The sequence below is a fragment of the Pomacea canaliculata genome, linkage group LG11 (assembly GCF_003073045.1).
Source record: "Pomacea canaliculata isolate SZHN2017 linkage group LG11, ASM307304v1, whole genome shotgun sequence".
In the NCBI taxonomy this organism is placed as follows: Eukaryota; Metazoa; Mollusca; class Gastropoda; order Architaenioglossa; family Ampullariidae; genus Pomacea; species Pomacea canaliculata.
In genome coordinates, this window is record NC_037600.1 from 22992809 (window position 1) to 23005682 (window position 12874).

The following is a 12874-nucleotide window of genomic DNA, read 5'->3' on the forward strand; positions in this document are numbered from 1 at the left end:
TTAAGTGTGTTTGTGAGTGTTAGTGTCTGTTAGTGCGTTTTAGTGTGTGTTAGTGTGCGTGTTTGAGAGAGAGTAGGAGACAGTAGACCGGTACAGCCCCGCTAATACTATTGTTCTCATGTTAACAGTTCAGCTCAGCGGAGATAATTTACTTCTTGACATTTTTACTCTTGTCAAATGACGCAGCGAGAAAAAAATGGAAAAAAAACTGTTAATATTATATCTTCTCGACTTTGTGCCACTGCCTTGTGATAATAGATAATAGATAATTACTGCACGTACTCACCATCGCCTGCTCCAAATGTCTGTATGTCGCCAAAGATGTCTAAAGGTGGCGGTGAAGACAGTGTCTAGCGCCTGCTGCTGCTAGTTGTCTGTGCTTGTAACACTACAGTGTCGTAGGTTCTACAAGGCTCGTGAGATGACAGTAGTACGTGTGTCACGTGGTGTATACCACGGTCATCTACAAGGGACGTCATTAAAGATAGAGAATGTAGTGAACTGCAGAATCACGTCTTGAGGATACGCAGCCTGTGATTTACCAGTTACGAGATAATAAGGCTAGCAGGCCAGGTACATGATAACAAATCTTGGAGGTAAGCTACAAACTAATCAAGTGACAGGGTTAAAGTCACAAGAACAAGCGACTTGGAGCAGTTATAACACTGTAGTGACATAGACATCCCTACAAGCCTCTGTGTGTGTGTGTGATAGAGAGAAACAAAGAAGAGAGAGAACGGCATGTGCGATCATTTTCAAGAAGCATCGAGTGTTTGAAGAAAATAATAAATGTATTCTCGCATTATGTTTTGGTCATTAGAGAGTATTACAAAAATCTGCGCTGATTGTTAAATGACCAGGACAACTCGCCCCTGATGTTATGATGCCTGGAGATTGTGCCTTACCTCCCCTTGTCTTTATCTCCACACGAGCAGGGAGACGTCTGCACGCGCACATTTTTCTGATACCCGAGTGTACCTGCAGTGTACACGTGATATTATACTCGTGATGTACGCTATATCGGCAAGCTCATATCTCTTAGTGACCACGTCAGCCTCTCAGTCTTTGAACTTACCTGAAGAAGGTATGTTTTGTTTTACCCTCAGTTACTATCTCTCCGACTTAAAGCTGCTTAAACTGTCTTGTAACGTAAATATAAACACCCAAACAATTTATTTTTAATGTCTTAGTATGTATTGTTTCTTAATATTATATTTGTGTGTGTGGGAGGCGGAAGTTGTAGATTCATTTTTTTAATAAGATGTAAGATTCCTTTTACTAAATGACATGAACACAGTAAGGCAACGTGTAGTCATCTCTTTTACTGCCAGAAAATATGTGTTGTCTTCTTTCGAAAGCAAACTACACGGGTACAGCACTCTTTCCGCTGTTATATTTAGGAAACATAACGTGGCAGTTTTTGTCTGCTGACAATAGAGTAGAAGTGTTTGTCAACCAACAATACAATAGCCGCGTTTGTCGACTAAGGACTCACAACAAGCGCTGACAATGTGTTCGTTCTCCAAAGAATGTTATCAACACTAAGGCTTCTCGTTGTTTGTCTGTACTTTCCAAGATTACCTGAAAATTCACTGATACAAAATAAGTACTGCTGACACATAAATATCGTGTGCAGTTGTGTCAGAGTCAATTGCTGTCAGCCATGTTGTTTATCCATGACGTGTTCTGGCTTTTTTCTTTTTCTGTCTGTTACCTCACCGCTCACAGCTCCCGTTGTACAAGAGGCTGTTACTTTTCAAGTTCAAAGGAGGTAATAAGGAGGAGGATACCGATCTTCCGAGGTCCCTAAAGGCGAAATAAGTTTTCATGAGTTCCAGAAATTATTTAACTAACTAACGAACATATTTAATGATTTGATCACCGGCCCAGTAAAGACTAGTGCGTCGCTTCCTTAGTCCTCCATCTTGTGTCTGGATTATTATCGGCCGTGAGTACAGAAAATCTCCAGTGAAATGGAAATTATAAAACTTGGGTAAAATAGTCTCTTGTCTCAAATTTGGTAAACTTCGGGAAAACAAGTACAAAGTAAATTTCAGTCTTATCTCCATAAAAAGGACATTGAGAACTATTGTTTAAAATTTGTAACACTTATAAGATTCAGTATACCTAATGTAAACCTAAGGTGTCCTTAAAGTTTATATTTATCGGGTCACAGAGATATGGCGCATGTTGAATGGCTATTTTAAAAGAAGTATATACAGAGAAAGGTAATCTACTAGTGAGTGTATCGTGCCAGTCATGTTCATGACAGTCTCTAAGCCTTAGTTTAAACTCTGAAAATAACTTTCACATTCTAATTGCCTTGATTTTCCTAAACGATACCACAATTGAATTTATAGTTTTCATTATATGGTTCAGCCACTACTTTTATTCTTATTTTGAAGTCTTTTTTTCTAATATTACTAGTGTTTTTCTAGATAGAACGTTCGCATGGAGATGAGCTTCCTAGTCAACTATTGTAAGAAAGATGGCGAAATTTCAAACTTTAGTAGCAGGCGTATAGTCCGGACTGAGGTGATCATGATACTAATACATAAATAACCACAGACAAGGCAGATAACTGATTTTAATTACGGATGTATAGCCAGGACTGTAGCCAACATCCTAGTAGCACATCAGTGATCAGTAACACCAGTGGACACATACCGCAGATTATCAAAATCGCGGATTACGATTACTGTCCTTAGAATCATCGTCGTCATCAGCAGTTATCAACGATTAACAACGTCACAAACACACTTTGACAACAACTGTTTGTTAGAGACTTTGCTGTCACCTGTTTGTTGTCGGCAATCAGCAAACAGTAACTATCGTGACAGCTACGTGCCTATCACGTACAGAGGAAATTATGGGCGCTGCGCTGTTCACACATCAAGACGTGTTGTACTTGTGCACGTAGACACGTATTGTACTCAATCTTTAAGCGACGTAAGTCAGCTGTACAGGTGGCGCTCTCACCGAGGATAATCTAGAAGACTTAATATATGAATAAAATTATTGTCGCCCATGTGTGTTATCTACTGTTGCAGTCAGATTCTCACACTGAGCGAAAACACCAGTCACGTTCATGTCAACCATGTCTGATAAACAACCGTCTGCTGCACAACAGGTGAGACAAGGTGGAGACACCTGATAGTAGGGGAGTGGTCGGGCGAAGAGAAGTCAAGGAGGTCAATCCTTGTACCAAAGTTAAAAATGTTCTTTCATCAAGTTTACAAGTCAGTGTGTGGCCTGTCCCACACCAAAATTTCAAAGCAGTAATGTCAAGGTTGTCAATGAGAATGTTGTAATTAGTTATCATTACGTTTACATACAATACTCGGCTTTTCTTACATCCGCCGTGTGACTGTTGCCTCTTACGAGTTATCAATGGTAAACGAAACATTTCATACCACATAAGCACAAAATTCACGCTGTTTAAACAAAAGCTGTTGTACAAACAGCATAAATTATAATTTCAGTAGAAATTACTAACGCGCGCGCGTGTGTATTACAATGTGTGTTTGTTAGGTGCAAGGTTTGACATGGAAAGTATATTTGATGTGTAATGAACCATTTACTCCTGATATACAAGGGATGGTCATCAATGCCATTGCTAATAAATAGAAGTATATATATATTAAAGATTAATTAGAGTAATTATGTCTTCTTATGTGTTTTTACCATGATCAGCTTTGTGTACGGTGTTCAATGTCTGATGTTCTCCTGTAACTGTATAACCAACATCACAGGGAAAGCGCCGGAAAGGAGGAGGTGGACGAGAAAGTTTTAGAGGCGGTGACCGGGTCAAAGTTCACCTACACGCCGTGACCGATGAGCAGGCTGCGCTACTTACAGGTACATTCTATCTTTAGGTTGTGTTATTCCTAAAGGAACACACACAAAAAAAAAAAAAAACGCAGAAAAGAAAACGACGAGGACACACCAAACAGGTTAGAAGATAATGCAATGTATACGTGTGGAGCACAGGCCAAAGTTTTATTTATTTATTTGCCCCTTACAGGTGGATAAACATGCAGCTTAATGTCCGTCAACCGTGTCTGTCTTTAACGATGTGAGTAGGTCTTGCACGAGACGATAAGTCCTCTCCTCGTTTGTAACACAGTTCGTCCTCTCACCACCTCAGTAAATTATAGAGAGTGGGGACAACTGAGATAATTCATCATCACAAAGATGTGTATAATTATTGAGATAAAAAGAGTAATAATTAAATTAAACATTTGTATAACTCTTGTGCAATAATATTTTCAATGTTCTTTGAGAATTGACTTACTCCACAGAATAACAAACAAACACGCACCCATCTACGCTATAACAGACACACATAAAGAGAAAGTAATTACAGACACGCGTTATGCACACTCAGGGTCACACTAAAGTTTTCGTTCACAACAGATGTGTTCAATTAGGGCCTAAAGGTGGTCAGAGAATCAGTGACTGACTGGTAATCCATTCCAAGCTCATGTAGCTTGGTAGGAGATAGACTTCTGTTCATAATGTATATTTGCCTTAGTGGACACTGGGTGTTATGTTTTCATAATAATTATTACAACTAACACAAGTAACCACTTACAATTCACCGTATATATTATACATAACTTTAGCACGAACTGCCAGGTTACAGGTCAAGATGTCCCAACAGATAATCTTGTTTACAGTGAATGCGCGTCCACTGGAAGAGGTAAAGAAGAAGACAGGCGCTGATGTACACTTTGACCCCAACCCCTCACCTGTACCAGGTATGAAGATTCTCATCATCCGCGGTGTCCCATCTCAGATCGAGGTGGTCTTCAGACTCATTAGGCTGATGACTGGTAGTCAGGTTAGTGCAGTAGTCACTACAATACAATCACAGAGTTACAAACATCAACACTAAACAGTAGAGGCTGCAATCAACAGTAGGCAGCAAGAGGGACTAACAGTAAGAATGAATAACAACTGATAATCAACGATAACAACTAACAATGGTTGGCTGTACTGCATAAATAAATATAGTGAATAACAAAAAGAGCTATAAACAGCCAGAATACACAACGGAAAACGGAAAAAAAATTGACAAGGATTAAATTTTGGTAAACACAAGTAGCCAGAATACAGTAGTATCTTCAAAACGCTTAGAAATGAAAAGAAGGAACATAATTTGACATAAACTTTTATTTCTACTCACCAAACAAATGCGACTAAACAAAAGATGCAAAAATAAACTAAAATGAAGTTACTGCAGTCAGACAAACTGAGGTCCTCTTCCTACAGGCAACACTCGCAGAAGAAGTTCAGACATTCTGGCTCCAGTGGGTTGAGGCCGCGTACCCTGATCTCGAATCACGCGCCTACTTCCTGCCTCCTGTCTACTTCAACCGCGTGCCGATGACCAGAGCGACATTTGCTGGTCAGGATGTCCAGGTACTATTGCCTCAAAAGGGAGGTAGGTTGAAGCGTCTTGTAGAAAGGTTTGAATCTTTACTGACGTCAGTCAAAACAAACGAGGAGCGCCATGAAGATGGTTCACATTCAAACCATCGAGTGAAGAGTCCACCAGAAGCTGCTGTGGCTTTTATTTCTCAACTTGGCGCTGTCCAGGACAGTGACATCAGATACGACGCAGCCATGAGGCAAGTTCTGTTCTGTCTTCAAAAGTTGTCTAGAAAGACAAGAGAAGTGTTAGTTGGAATCACTCGACTCCACTTCGGACAATATCTGAGTGAACCTTGTTTTGCTGTGGCGGCTGCCCAGTTACCCCGAGCCTCCAGTCTGTCTCCTAACTTGCCACAGAGCTGGAAACAGGGAGAATTTGATGTTCTTCTTATTCACCGACATTACGGTCTTGTCGTCTGCAATGTGATTTCTTTCGGTGACATCACAAACGACCTTAAAATGTCACAGCAGGATATAGACAACAACATAAGAAAGAAACTCAGAGACGCCGTGTCACAACTGAACAAGGCGGAGGCCATGTTGTCTCACCTGGTGTCCGACATCGCTCCCGGTCTGCGCATCACTAAGACCATCGCTTTCCCCAACCTCACGGCTGACCAGGTACAGCAGGCCATCTTTCACGACTCCCAACTCACTGAGGTAAACATCGGTCTCACTGTCCCCACCCCCCCCCCACCACCACCACCCCAAAAAATATATATTTTTGAACGTTGTACACGAAGTGCATCTCTCTTATGATAGTTTTGTTTTACTTTACATACTGTTCTTGCATGTAGTAAACTAATGTAATTAACGTCGGACTTGATGTGATGTACATCGACGACTAAAACGACTTGGATAGTAAAGTTGGTTTGTGTAGTCATGGGGCATAAACTAGCTTATTAGTCGCTTGCCGATAACAATGATAACAAGTTAATCCATCTGTTACAATATAGGCAAACTAACACAAATGAAATAAGGTTTTATTATACGGTAGGGACAGAAGTGGTACTCAGTGTGTCTGACTGTGTGGGTATCGTATTTATACTTTCACCTCCTCAACACATCGTCAGTCACTGGCAGACTGAGACCTGCCGCAGTATTTACAAGGCTGCACACAAATATCTACAATGTCGACGACACTCGCTTAGTTTTTAATTTGTTGCTGACAAAACCAAAAGTCCTGGAAAGAAAATATCTTAGGGGGTAAAAAAGTAAACTACGAATTACAAGATGAACCAGAATTTCAAGTATATCTACCGTACAAAGATTGTGTAAAAGCGTGTGACGCTGATTGACCTCGGCCGCGTCATATTTCGGACATGAACATTGACCTCTTAAGGGTCATGAACTTTGTGGCTGCATCATGGACTGCGGCGGTGTCCTCTGCTCCGGGTGGCTCTCAGTGGGATGCTGTCGTTAACATCCATCATCACCACCATCCGCATTAGTTTGTTAAACAATAAATAGTCGTCTCTTTTTGTATGGAAAACAGCAGAGGAGTGTAGCTCGTGGTCAAAAATTCATGTCCAAGCACAATACACAGACATCTGATTGAATACTCATCACTAAAATGTTACATTTACAGGTGTGAAATATTTACACTACGGTACAACACAGTATGTTTAAAAGCAATCTATGGGCAAATGGACATTTTCATAGACTATAAACCTAAGTGTAATGTGATCATCATTTTTATTTTCTTAGCAATGGGACATTAATTATCTACATATACAGGTATGTTCATTATACTTCCACCCATCTATACATACTCATGTCTGTACTTTTTTTTAGTAGCATCTTATGTACATTTCATTTAAATATACAAACGCAAACCACCTACTTTCAAAGAATAGAGTTTCTATCACCGTCAGATCCAGAGGGGCTGTTCCAGAAGATACATAGTTTTATCGCTTTTATGTTTAAAATTTAGAGTGACTCAATTTTTTACATACCTGTTCAAAATGTTTGGGTTTTTCTAATTACAAAATTCTGTCAAAGGACCTGCATTGCTGTCTAAAAACAACTGACCCAGCTGACATCGCTGATGTGTGTCTGTGCTGTGATCAGTTGTCTGACCCCAAGACCCCCTGTGACGTCAGTAGTCACGTGTTAAAGAAACTCGGCAAATGGTGGACACGACGTGTGGCTGTGTCTGGGCGTGACAGTCACATGACACGTCACGTGTACAGGACACTAGTAGCACGGTAAGATACACTGTGTACAATGAGTATCACAACATAAACTAACACTGTACGAGTGTTGACGTGTAAATAACATTTGATATCAAATGCACGTGTGGTGACAGTCAGTGGCGACATTGATATTGAGATGACAAGATGTCAGGTCTACTGTCATCACATCCTCCCACAACCTCCTCCATCTCACCTTCATCGTCACTAAACACTCTTGAGCTTTGAGCCACTCACCCGTTGTTTATGTTGTTTATTTATTAAGTAGCTGTTGTTGTGTACGCGCTGTAAACACACATGTTTATAAGACACAAGACACAGACTGAACAAGTGTCACACAGTCAAGTATACAAGTATGTCTGTCTACTAGTCTACCGCCACCAGGTGAGTGTCTGTCTCACCACGTTAATATTTACTGTTGACTACAGTCACTCATTAACCCCTTGTCTCCCAGTGTTCTGTCTAGGGGACAGTTAATTACAGACCTCTGTCTGCTGTACCGAAGCAGTCACGTGACCCATGAACTTTGTGGCTGCATCATGGACTGCAATTAAGCGGTCAACTATGGGGGCTGTAACACCAAACCTGGTTTCAATGTTCAGTCAGGTGTGTCGGACGTTGTTCATGACGGGGATGATACTGACGATGTGAGCCTGAATGATGAAGTAATACGAGATGATTGGGACAGAGTAACCTCTGGTGCATCTAAATTTAACTTGGACGAGAGATTGGAAACATGCAGTGTACTTTCTCTTGACTAAGTATCCGAGAAATTTGCGGCTGTGACACACAATGGGGATGGAGTCGATGGCGACTCCGGAAATTACGACGACGACTATTGTGAATCAACAGGTCCACCACTCACATGCGGAACACGTGACGAGCACAACTGACAGGACACGTGATGTAAACACCAGCACAACTCACAGGACAGGCCACCTTGGATGACTTCCTCCCCACGGGGACATCAAGTCTTGTCTACACACGGTCACAACCTTGCTGCTCACCTGTTGCACTTTGACATCGTGATATGCTTACACAGGATTGTGACATGCGGTGTCTGTCATACTGTCTCCGTGTCTGGATGTCATCTGAAGTAAATAAAGTGTTTCCTCCATGTAACGTTTATTATGGCGGTCCCTTGAGAAACGTGAAATCGAGGTTTTACTGTAAATATTTATTAAAAAATCAATCCCAGTTAAGTAACGGTAGTGTCAGGTTACTTTGTTAGTTCATCCAGCAAACGATTAGGATCAGATAATATATTTTGGTGAAGAGACTACAGTTACAGAAATAAATACTTGCTTCACCGCGAAATGCACAACACTTCGTAGAAAGTAGACCGTCAGTGACAGAGAATGTAGTTAATATTTTATATATCTTCTTGTCTTCCTTGATCACAAAAGGACGTTAGTACGTCAACACAGAAAACGTTATTACTGAATGTAACAAACCACTTGTAGAATAAAGCGTAAACCCCTCGATATACAGGGTTTGTTACAGAAGCTGATGTAATGTTTATTTTAATAGTAAGATGAGCTCAAGTATCCAACATTTGTTTGTTGCAGATTCTGCGGTCCGGCGACAACAGTGAGTGTGCCATGCACATGTCCTCCACGTGTGAGTGTCAAGACCCTGGGTCAGGCCGTGTGGTGGACAGGAGAGTGCTACACTGCTGTAATCACACTCTTCCCGGAGCAAGTTCACCTGCTACACACGGCGCCTCCCACACTCTTTGTCACCGGACCGCCCGGTACAGGTAAAACTGTGGTGCTGCTGCTGATGGCCATACAGTGGCTGCGGTGTGGTCACCACGTCTACGTTGTCAGTACAAGGTGGGGGAGTCGGGCAGCGTGCAGCATGTTGTATCACCTGTTGCTGCAGACAGTAAAGACACAACAGTCAGCAGGTGTATCACCCGGTCAGCCTCACCTCCTGCTGTATGAGCTTGATGACGATAAAGACGTGGAGAAGGCCGTCAACGACTTGTCACAGGCGGCGAGCGGAAGGTCGTTGTACGTCATCGCTGATGAAGTAGGCAGTGAGTTGCGGTGAGTTGTACTGCGTGTGATGTGATGATAGACACACAGGTAGATGAAGCTCGCATTTATTGTATTTTAAATATTTGGTGCTTAACAGATATTTCCTCCACAGTTGTGACACATGATTGAGGTGGTGCTTTGTCAAAACTGATTTGATTTAAATCATCGCCGTTACACAGATTGTGTTGCAACACGTGTCATAATGGGACATCACTTACTTGATGACATTATTAGTAAGAATATTACAAATGATACACGAAAAGAATCACACATTAGTGTACACAGTGTAACGCGTGTAGCTACATCCTATGTTACAGAATCAAGAACTTTCAGACTTTGTGTGACAAGCTGTTGACACAAGTTCCTCGTCTTCATCTGTGGGCGGCAAGTTGTTTCCATGAACACGCACCCGCCGGCTGGCAAGTGGAAAATTTTACCAGACCCCTTCGCTCTCCACCCGCCGTCATCAGGGAAGTCGAGCGGGAAGTGTATGTCTCTGGATGCCGTGATATCCTGCCGTACAGAGAGCGAGGTGTACCCGACCACACAGAGGGCCCGCCAGTCAGACGACTGTATCACCGAGGTCAGGGTCACTCAGGTCGCTTGCCAGGTGACTGCGTCACATGCGGTCGTGAGGTGGCCAGCTTCCTTCACAGTCTCCGTGTTGGTGTTACAGGTAGGTGTGGGTATTGTGTAGTGTAATGTTTACAGATAAATACTTGACTGTGTGATAAATAAAAAACACATGAATAACATTGAAAAACATTTTAAAAAACACAGAGTGGTAATGACGTTAGTCTGACAGTTTACCTGATGACGTCACCATGCTATTGTTTATATCCATGTTGACAGAGAGTGGCACAACAACATCTACAACATTGACCTCTACCAGCGGCGGCACACCACCCTGTCTACAGTGGAGAGACGTGCTGGTGTTGTACTGGTATGACGTTAGTGATCAGTCGGGTGTGGTCACAGGACTGCAAGAAGCGGGTATCCCAGTGCGGATGATGAAGGATGATGACATCGAGGACGTGGCCACAGCCCGCAGTGACGTGGTGTGGGTGACGAATGGACATCGTGTTCGTGGTCTGGAGAGAAAAATCGTCGTTTGTCTAGAGGACCCTGATTATTATTCATACACATTTGAGGTGTTACAACGTTACATTCCTTGCTCTGCTCGAGTAGACTACATTTCACGCTGTACGTCACAACTTGTGATAGTTTACTCTCACTAAACAAACAGAAGATGACTGACAATCACGCACCTGTCACCTGTTCTGGTCGTGTATCTGTCTCTCTTATATAAACACTTCAGTGTTTCTCCTCTTCTTCTCTCAGTCTATCACTACGTCATCCCCTTATGACGTCATTACATTTTAACAAAACAATACGTCCCTGTCTTTGTTTAGACAAAAACAAGTGTCAACATAAACTCTATACGATGTACACTATGTGTCCTGTTTAAACAATAACAGAGTGAACCTTTGTATTTTTTTAATTTTATTAGAATAATATTTAGAAATAAATTATTTGGAATATATCTTACATCATGTTTGTCTGTTACAGAGGTGCATGTGTGAGTGTGTGGTGTCATATCCGTGAGTGTGTCAGTCTACACGTGTGATATCTGTGTCAGTGTGCAACTCTACCAGTGTGATATCTGTGTCCATGCGTCAGTATATACGTGTGATATCTGTGTCAATGTGTCAGTCTACCAGTGTGATATCTGTGTCAATGTGTCAGTTTACCAGTGTGATGTCTGTGTCATTGTGTCTATTATGTTATACACGTGCTGTCAAAGGGAATCAGCAGACTGTAATGTCAGTGCCGTGCACTAAAGTGTTTAGTCTGATGTTGTTTACTGCCAGTGGTAAACAAAGGGGACAGAACTCTGAGACTAAACACAGACACAAGTGGTCCATCAAAACCCGCTTCATTAAAGGGATTCTAAAGGCAAAATAAAACTGCTTAGAATTGCGTAAAGAGTAGGATAGATTTGAATCTCGTCTATTTATATGTGTGTTCACGTTGAAAACATTGAACGTTTTTAGTAGAATGTTCTGCTTAGTAAGAGAAAATACACGGGACTCCTTTTTTGCTTCTTTTTTTGCTGAAGTCTCGTTCTCCGTCACGTGACCCTATGACGTGTGGTTTCCATAGTGAGAACCATGCCTCGAGAATGTGCTGCACCCGATGGCCACAAAAAGATGGAAAAGATTCAAAATTTTTTTTTCATCAGTTTCCGAAAGACAGAGCCTTACAGCCTTACACACAGAGTGCGTCATAGGAATAAGCAGACGACGTCAAATCTTCGCAATGACCTTAGACACTTCCTGTCAGAGACTGACGTCACAACAAGACTCTGACGTCACAGTAAAACTCCTCTGCTTGATCATCTCGGGAATCTATCGTGGCTACTCGGCGGAAGGACACAATGGTCGATTTCACTGGATTTTTTCAATTTTATAAACATCGGCAACCGACGTAGTGCTAATAAGTGGTAATTAAGTGAGAAACAAAACCTTTATTTCTCCTGTATTGCTCTCGTGCTCTGTAATTGTAACTAAATATAGTTTTGAAACGTTTGACCGTGGCCACAGCCTTATCACAAGCCTTGAGTAGCCCTTTAAGAGAGTCATTGATATAAACACAACAAACACTACCGGCTCACTTATACAACACATGTTACAAGTTTAAAGGGATACTCTATTGCAGACCTGGGCAAACGCCTGCCCGCGGGCCGGATCCGGCCCGCCTCCTGTCTCTGACCGGCCCGCCTGCTGGCCCTCCCGCCAGTAAATATACTATACATATATACAGTATTGGGTAAAACTGAGTTAACTATATTAGTCCGGCCCTCTAGAACCATCTCAGTTTCTCATCCGGCCCCTTGGGAAAATTAATTGCCCACCCCTGCTCTATTGAGACACTGTGCAGATTCTTGGAATGTACGCCGAATGTCGAGGACAATGTGTTCCGGTTCATTGAGGAGATTTTCGAGCGAGATGCATCAGGACATCGACGCCACACAAAGTTAACAGACTTTTTTCTCTAAAGGTAAGCTGTTTGTTTGTACTGTTCGATAGTACAGAACTGAGCTAAATGCATCCGTATAAAACGATAATATAATAAACGGTTTTAATACAGTAATTAAGCCGGAAAAAGATCGTCCTTGATTAACCTGCGCCTATTACGCCATTT

At 41.9% G+C, this 12874-nt stretch overlaps 1 protein-coding gene across 1 annotated transcript; it reads left to right on the plus strand.

Annotated features, from left to right (window-relative positions):
• Nucleotides 1-646: 646 nt before the first annotated feature.
• On the plus strand, nt 647-11318 carry LOC112574719. Its single transcript, XM_025255946.1, has 9 exons — nt 647-1084; nt 3051-3130; nt 3753-3858; nt 4680-4843; nt 5275-6096; nt 7438-7643; nt 9197-9248; nt 9947-10346; nt 10523-11318. The coding sequence occupies exons 2-9, from the start codon at nt 3089-3091 to the stop codon at nt 10906-10908; spliced, it is 2178 nt and encodes a 725-aa protein (XP_025111731.1). The 5' UTR covers nt 647-1084; nt 3051-3088; the 3' UTR covers nt 10909-11318.
• The last annotated feature ends 1556 nt before the right edge of the window (nt 11319-12874 follow it).

What these genes read in the sequence shown, in the direction of transcription:
- LOC112574719 (XM_025255946.1), top strand. Translation starts at nt 3,089, where the DNA reads ATGTCAACCATGTCTGATAAACAACCGTCTGCTGCACAACAG. An exon ending in ACGACTCCCAACTCACTGAG is followed by an intron (nt 6,097 to 7,437) that starts GTAAACATCGGT and finishes ATTCTGTCAAAG; the next exon opens with GACCTGCATTGCTGTCTAAA. An exon ending in TACAGGACACTAGTAGCACG is followed by an intron (nt 7,644 to 9,196) that starts GTAAGATACACT and finishes TGTTTGTTGCAG; the next exon opens with ATTCTGCGGTCCGGCGACAA.